Consider the following 8306-nt stretch of genomic DNA (forward strand, 5'->3'; position numbering starts at 1 on the left):
TATGGTTTTGGGGAGCTTTAAATACAATATGGGATTTAAATTTGTGTTTGGATTCTGCTTGGATTTGCAAATCAATGTGGTTATTTGAAATGTTGCAGATCTCCTTGGTTAATGAAAATAAAATACTTACCTTCCTGGAGGCCTACCTGAGTTATTCTCAGTTAAGATTATCATTATTAAAATTAGTATTTATATAGTACTGACATAACCCACCGTGCTTTGCTATTCCAGGAAAGGTATATTTGACAATAAGTAATTGACATACAGAAGCAAGAGGTGAAGAATTTACTGATGAGGTGGTCTGACTGGGTGGTCAAACCCAGGTTTTCCCATTCAAAGGTAGGAAAGGTATTCAAGTGTAGTATTCAAAAGTAGTCAAGTATTTACATCATTTTATGTAGCTTGCCTAGTTCAAGAAAACAAGTCTCCTGAATGTGCACCAGTTTACATTGTTTGTACCAATGTTTCCTGAGAAAGAAATTAAGGTTATAAGGCATTGAGGTGACCAATCTGATGACCTAATCTATGATCATATCCAAACCTATTTCTCCCTCTGTCTCTTTTTTCTTGTCTACCCATCAAACTTCTCTTCTTCTAGCGTTATATTTGCCCATTGTGTCTCTTGCACTATATGTTCTTTGTTAGTGGTTGGTAGTGGGTCAGATGCAAGACGATATCAACAACATTTCAGCTCTCCTGTCCAATGTTGCTCTTACAGTATCTGGTGTCTTGTGTGAGAAGGTTGACATAATTTAAATAAAGACAAGAGAAGATTAGAACTAAATTGGAATTACTTCTAAAGAACCATGTCTATCTAGGATTAGACCTATTTGGGATGCTCTGAATATATCACTGTTCAGAAACGGTGGCTTCTTAAATGGGAAATAAACAAGCCAAAAGAAAGTGAAAGGAAAATGTTCCCACTTTACAATTTTGTGATGTTACAATTTTGATCTATCCTCTGTTGTTGATACACTCTATATCGTTGCACCATATCGCTACATCCTGGTTCTAGTTGTTTTGACGGCATTAGGACATTGGATGTTGCTATTTATATCTGGTTATATACATTTTTTATCTTGTTTTTTTTTTTTTTTTGCTTTTTCATTTTTACTTCGGATTGGTTACACCCTTTATTATTACATTCTGGTCCTAGTTGCTTTCACGGCATTAGGACCTTGGATGTTTAGATCTGTATCTGTGATTCCAGTGTTTTTATTTATTTTGAGCAGCAGTGTTTTTAGATACTGTATTATATTACACTTTGTATCATTATACTTCACATTTTTTACTGTACCAATAAATATTTTCCTGAACTATCACCTTATGTATTATCTTGAGTGCATTATTTATTGGATAGTACAGCATTAACATAGGTAACTAGTGCATTTAAATGTTTTTTTGTTCTGCGAATATTGACTTGGTAAGAAATCAAAAATACATTTCAGTATTGCAAAGAATCTTGCAGATTAAGACCTGTTAAAGAGAACAGGATGATATTAAAAAAAAAAAAAGCAACAAAAAAAAACTCTTAAAGTCGGATCAGTAAAAATATTCCTATGTCTTTATAGCTATTCCAGATTACAAAGCATTTGTAGTCACCTTTGGTTAATACTGGAGGCTAGAATGAAAACCTGAGTCATATTCCTAATGCTTTTATGTCAAATCATTCTAATATATGGGTTACTTCACAGGATAGACAATGCACAAATAATTTGTTTCAATACAAAAATTACAAGTAATTCAACTAACCATACAGCAGGCCAAATTATTATGATTAACATTATAATGTCAAGTGCATATTCTCTGCATCTCTATTCAACATTGTGCATGTTTGCATTATTATTAGCTAAGGGGTGTAATGCAAGAAAAAAAAAGGAAAATTTACATTATGACTGTATTTTAATGTACTGTTAAAATGTACTTAGAAAATTTCCTGGATTCTTTAGGACAAAGTCAAATCATATTTTCCTCTTGATAAGAGAGAGCAACCATACATGGTCAAGTGGTTGCCTAGTGAGGGCACGGAGAAATGTTTAGAAGAGATAGGATACATGACATATGCACCGTCGTTATTCGGCAGGTGCCATTTTAGTTTACCTTAAATAAAACACTGACACCGAATTTATCTGTTGGATTATAACGTCCACAGCTTTATTAATTATTAAATATGTAAATAAATAAATTAACAATTTAGGGTCATTGTCCATCTAACATTATATTACTATCCCCCCGTACAATACCCCTGACAATGACCCTATGTTTTGAACAATAATTAACATTCACTTAATATATAACCAGAAACACACGGCCTACCAGAGAGGCCCCAAAACCATCTGTTAACTGTAGGGGTGTACCCAGACACCCCTACCCCCTAGGTTCGTAGCCACCGAAGAGCTTGAACCTACCAACATCTAATCCATCTGGCCTACTCCAGCCTAGGCCTTGGCCTGTCCATTCCCAATTCCATCTAACTCCTGGCTTTAACACGCCCTGTTCCCGCCGCTGTGACCAAACGGGATCAAAACTCAACTATAGGGAGGGAGGGTGGGACAAGTGACAGGTCAGTGCAATTCAGATTAACTGGCTCCTCACTTAAGATGGCCGCCTATTTACACTACCTGACTCCTCCCCTACTTAGCCCCGCCCTGAACATCCCAAAACCTTTCCACCTGCCTACTTCCTGGCCTTGTCAAGGCCCACTCCCCTGTTTCACTGTTCCATGGGCTTCATGACATATGCACCGTCGTTATTCGGCAGGTGCCATTTTAGTTTACCTTAAATAAAACACTGACACCGAATTTATCTGTTGGATTATAACGTCCACAGCTTTATTAATTATTAAATATGTAAATAAATAAATTAACAATTTAGGGTCATTGTCCATCTAACATTATATTACTATCCCCCCGTACAATACCCCTGACAATGACCCTATCTTTTGAACAATAATTAACATTCACTTAATATATAACCAGAAACACACGGCCTACCAGAGAGGCCCCAAAACCATCTGTTAACTGTAGGGGTGTACCCAGACACCCCTACCCCCTAGGTTCGTAGCCACCGAAGAGCTTGAACCTACCAACATCTAATCCATCTGGCCTACTCCAGCCTAGGCCTTGGCCTGTCCATTCCCAATTCCATCTAACTCCTGGCTTTAACACGCCCTGTTCCGCCATAGCACATGACTTGATCCCTTAAGGACATGTGCGCCCCCCACCACCCTGAAACAGGGCCAAGCTAATCCCTTCCTGAAAGCCTAGATTGAGCAAGTCACAACCCACGTCTGACAAGTGTACCCCGTCTCTCCTAAAATAGCCCGGCAGCATGTCCTCCAGTTCCCTATGCCGAACTACGATACCCCCCAATCGCCGCACAAAACTCGCCATTGCCCTGTTAACCTTGCCCCTGCATCGAGCCACTGCAGCTGGATCCCTGGCGTGCCGCCACGTGAAACGGGGGACCATTTCCGACCACACCACCACCACGCCAGGGACCAGGTCCAACAGCCGATCCACGTCTCTCTTCATCCGTCTAACCAACTCCCTTTGCGGAATCAGACCCAAATCATTCCCACCCCCGTGTAATAAAACTATGTCTGGAGCAGACCCCCCGGCCAACCTGCTAAACAACAAACTACTAAGGCTTTGCCAGCTAAACCCCCTAAAGCCAAACCAAGAAATCGACACTTCTCCTTGAGTAAAACCCAGCTGTGCTCCACTTCTCCGAACAGCAGCCCTCTTCTGAGCCCAATAGACATACGAGTGGCCCCAGATCCACACTTTCCATCCTGCAAAGAAAAACACGTTAATACCAAACAGATGGATTCCACTTCCATCACAGCATCCCATCGCCCTGCTCACACCAGCCTATCTGGTCTAACGTATGATCTAAAACGCAAGGATTCCCACCTCCCTATGCGTTTAATCCTCTCGTCCCCCAGTCCCAGCCGTGCGGCCTCAGTTGCCGCCCCAATTCTAAAGGAGTGAGTCCCAAATTGCCCTGGCTCCAGGCCCAGCTTACTTACCCCCATCCTAAACACCCTCGCGAACTGGAAGCGCGACAGGGCCGAGCCATCCTGGTGCACCAAGAAGCAACCATCACCCCCCGGGCGCAATGCCCGGTACTCCGACCCCTTTTCAACTGGGCACACCCCTGACCCAGGCAACCCGAACAGCACAACTGCGCACCCTTTGCCAAAAATGTCCGTCTTCGAACGGCGTAACTGAATTCGCACCCTGTCCTCGCGAACCTCCACATCTGTGAGCTGAAGACCCCCAAGGCCCTTCTTGTTTGCGCTCACCAACTCCCCGATCCGGAAGGCCCCGAAAAAAGCCCACACAAATGCCACCGTGAACAACGACACCTCAAATGTGGAGCTGCAAATACCCGGAAGAACGCCCACCAGCTCCCGCAACAATTCAAAGGACACTGGTCTACGCGAGTCTACCGTTTTCTTCCCCCTCTTGAATCCCTTCACTGCCTGACGGACCAGGAAGTGTTTGGTATCATCAACCCAGCCATTGAACTTAAACAGGAAAGCCAAGGCAGAGAGATGCCTATCCACCATGGCAGGCGACGCCTGAGCCGCGAACAGTCGACAGAGTAACCACAAAAGTGCATCCAAGCGTTGCCCCTCCGTAGGGGCGCTACTCACCTGAGCCACCGTCTCGTCCCACAGTTTCCAAACCTTTACGTAGGACGCCCACGTGCTCGGCGCCAGTGACCTCCTCACACAGTCTCCAAGCAGGCCGTCCCGAGTTGCCACATCACACCCGGGCACTCCTGACCCTGGGCCAGCGCGTCCGGCGCAGCCTCCCGGAAGCGTTCCCACTGAAAACGAGACAGTGAGTCAGCCACCACGTTCTGGAGCCCCGGGATGTGCCTAGCCCTGAACACTATGTTGAATGACATACAACTAAGTACTAATTGTCGAAGCAGGCGTACTACCGGGGGCGACGAGGCGGTCAAGCTATTGATCGCTTGCACTACCGCCATGTTATCGGAATAGAATACCACCTTTTTGTCAGCCAACTCCGTACCCCAGAGTACCACCGCTACAACGATGGGAAACAACTCCAAGAACGCCAAGTTCTTAATCAGAGGACTCACCTTCCACGGTTCCGGCCACGCCTCCGCGCACCACTTACCTGCCAAGTAGGCCCCAAAACCAACACTGCCGGAAGCGTCTGTAAACAACTTCATTGCTGCCGACGACACCGTCGGTTCCCGAAAGAACACTGTCCCGTTAAAGTTGCCCAAAAACTGTTCCCAAACCCCCAAATCGTCTTTCATCTCGGCCGACACCCGAATGTAGTGCGACGGCCGCCGCACCCCACTCGTTGCCTGCGCCAACCTCCGGCAAAATATCCTCCCCATGGGGATCACCCTGCACGCAAAATTAAGGCTCCCCACGAGGGACTGGAGCCCCCGCAAGGTCACCTTCCTTGCCCCCTTGACCACGTCCACTAGCTGTCGCAGATGCCGCAGCTTATCCCTAGGCAGCCTGCATTCCCCGAGCTCCGAATCAATTTCGAGACCCAAGAAGCTAAGGCACGTGCTGGGGCCCACCGTCTTGTCCCCCGCCAACGGCACCCCAAAGGTATGCGCCACCCGCTGAAAAACCCTCAGTACCTGAGCACACCGCTCAGAGTCCCGTGGGCCGACACACAGAAAATCATCCAGGTAGTGCACTACAGCACCCCCGGCCGATTCCGTGCGCACCACCCATTCCAAGAAGGTACTAAACCTCTCGAAGTAAGCACAAGAGATGGAACAACCCATAGGCAGACACAAGTCCACGAAGATTGCACCCTCAAAGTGACACCCCAACAGGTGGTGACAGTCCGGGTGTATGGGCAGCAGCCGAAAAGCCGCCTCCACGTCCACCTTGGCCATCAGCGCCCCACGCCCCGCTCTCCTAACCAGCTCGACGGCTTTGTCGAATGACGTGTATGAGACCGAGCATAGGTCGGCGTCGATGTCATCACCCTTTCGGGTGCGATAAATGATGAATCAGACGAAACTTTCCCTCTTCCTTCTTGGGAACCACCCCCAATGGTGACAACCTCAAATTCGCCAAGGGCGGAGCCGGAAATGGCCCTGCCATCCTCCCAGCTTGCACCTCCTTGGCCAACTTCTCCCGCACAACCCCCGGGTGTTCCCTGACCGACCTGAGGTTCTCACAAGGTGCCCCCGGCCCCGTGGCTTTGAAGGGAATTTTGAAACCCTCGGCAAATCCCGCCCGAAGGAATTCTGCCACAGCCTGATCAGCGTATTGCCTTAGCCAAGGCAACATCGCGCCTACCTTCACTGGTGACACCCCCAGCGGGAGCTGTGGGAGCGGCCGCTCCCGCTGCTCCTCCCCCTGTGGCCGACTTACCTTTCTTGAAGCACCTGTTGACCCCGTGGTTCCCGCCGCACCCTGAGCATTCGTGCCGGAATCTACAAGCGGATCCCCACTTACACTGTCCTTCGTTGAAGGCCCAGCAGGCACCTTTCTTTTGACCTGCCGCCACCGCCCCCCCGGGAGCGGTGCCGGCAGTCCCTGGAAAGGGCGCACTCTTTTGCGCCATCATTAACCGCATCCAAAGCGGCAGGTCCATTTGGTCCCAGCGCATGGAAGGGTTGGCCGCCAGTCGCTGGCGGAACTGCTCGTCATACCTCCACCATGCCAACCCTCCATAGGTGCGGTATGCGTCCCCGATTCCGTCCAAGTAACAAAACAACTGGGAGCAGCACTCCGGCCGCTTCTCCCCAATAACACTGGCCAAAATGCAAAAGGCTCGCAGCCAGTTGCCGAAGGTTTTCGGTATCTTGCGATACCTTCGCCTTTTCTCCTCCTCCTCCTTCTTGGCGTCTTTTTTGTCCTCCTCTTTTAAATCTAAGAATTCCTCCAGGGGAAGAAGGGAAAATATTTCCACGAATTCCCCTTTCGCAATCTTCTCCTTCACCTCCCCTTTCAAATGGCAACCCAACGGCCCCGCGAAGGACACATGTACATTCTGACGTGCTGCCTCCGTAATGTCCCCCCCGTCACGTCGAGTACCCCGTCCCCCACCGATGATCCGTCAGGCTTATCAGTGGGACGCGTTTCCTCCCTAGTACCACCTGTCACTCCTGAGGATACCCCCACCAACCCCGACCCACTGCCTTCACCTGCTGACCAAACCCTATCGAACCTAAGTGGCTCCCTATCCTCTGACCACGAATCTATAAATGATTTCAAACAATGTATGAATGTCCCCGGGTGTGGTGTAGAGGTAGACTCACCGCTGATGCCCCTGGCCGCCGCAGGCCGCGGGGTTGCTGTCCCTCCATCCGCCATTTCTGACACTGGAGCTCCCAGTAGACGCCGACTCCTGCCCGCCTGGTCCCTCCTCGGAACCGCTGGTGAGTTACTCCGCGACCTGTAAGGAGAAGACATCCTGGGTAGTCTGCCCGAGTAGCTCCCTACCCGCCCTTCCTCCCTACGCTCTTCTCCGACTGCCCTGGATCCTCTCCACTGCTCTTTCCGACCTCCCTTGCTGAGCTCTCCCCGTCGCTGCTCCCTGAAGCTCCTCTCTGAAGATCTCGATCCACTGTGCCTTCTGCTCCGCCTCCCCTCCTCTGACCTGGACCTCCTTCTCCTCTCCCTGACGCTGAACCTGGACTCACTGCGGCCTAGCCGTGAATGGCTCCTGTCCCTGCTGTCCCGTCCTCCCGACCAGCTCCTGTCACTGCTGCACCTGGCGCTGCTGCTGCGCCGCTGGCCGCCCCGGCCCTTTGCTGCCGCTTCCTTTTCACTAGGCCGTACCTGAGGGCAGCCGGATGGGCCCCCCCGCTCTATACTGCCATCTCTAGTTCCCCGGTATCGTGCTGACACCACAGGCTCTCCCACAGCCGCTGCGCCTGGCCCCCCACCGGCCGCCCCGTCTGACTCTGCCCTAGCCCCTAAGGATAGGCCGCCTGTCGCTTTCCTAGCTCCAGAGACCCTCTGAGCCGCCCGACCCGCTCCGCTGTCCTCTACTCCTAGTTTACTGATCTCAGTCCTGGCCCTCCCTCCGGCCGCCCCTTCGGATCCCTTGCTGGCCTGGTCTCCCCGCACTGCCTGGCGGACCGCTGGTGCTGTAGTAACCCGACTAGTATTCCCACCTTGCCCCTCAGTGATACCGCTGGAGGTTGACTCACCGGGACGCTCAGTCCGTTGCCCACTGGCCGCGTGGGTGAACCCATCCGCAGCCGCATGGTCCACTGGAGGTGCCGCAGTCCCTCTTTCCGCTGTCCCGCCGGCCGCCATTACGCGGGGCGCCTTCTGACTTCGT

General features: G+C 50.3%; 1 protein-coding gene across 1 annotated transcript; it reads right to left on the reverse strand.

Moving 5' to 3' along the window:
* Positions 1 to 1444: 1444 nt before the first annotated feature.
* Positions 1445 to 7515, reverse strand: LOC134574724 (uncharacterized). The gene is made up of 3 exons (XM_063433824.1): positions 7276 to 7515; positions 3365 to 3793; positions 1445 to 1476 (listed from the first exon to the last, which is right to left on the reverse strand). Exons 1-3 carry the CDS (start codon positions 7427 to 7429, stop codon positions 1445 to 1447), a joined length of 615 nt encoding a protein of 204 aa, XP_063289894.1. The 5' UTR covers positions 7430 to 7515.
* Positions 7516 to 8306: the final 791 nt, after the last annotated feature.

The sequence above is a fragment of the Pelobates fuscus genome, chromosome 10 (assembly GCF_036172605.1).
Source record: "Pelobates fuscus isolate aPelFus1 chromosome 10, aPelFus1.pri, whole genome shotgun sequence".
Lineage (NCBI taxonomy): Eukaryota > Metazoa > Chordata > Amphibia > Anura > Pelobatidae > Pelobates > Pelobates fuscus.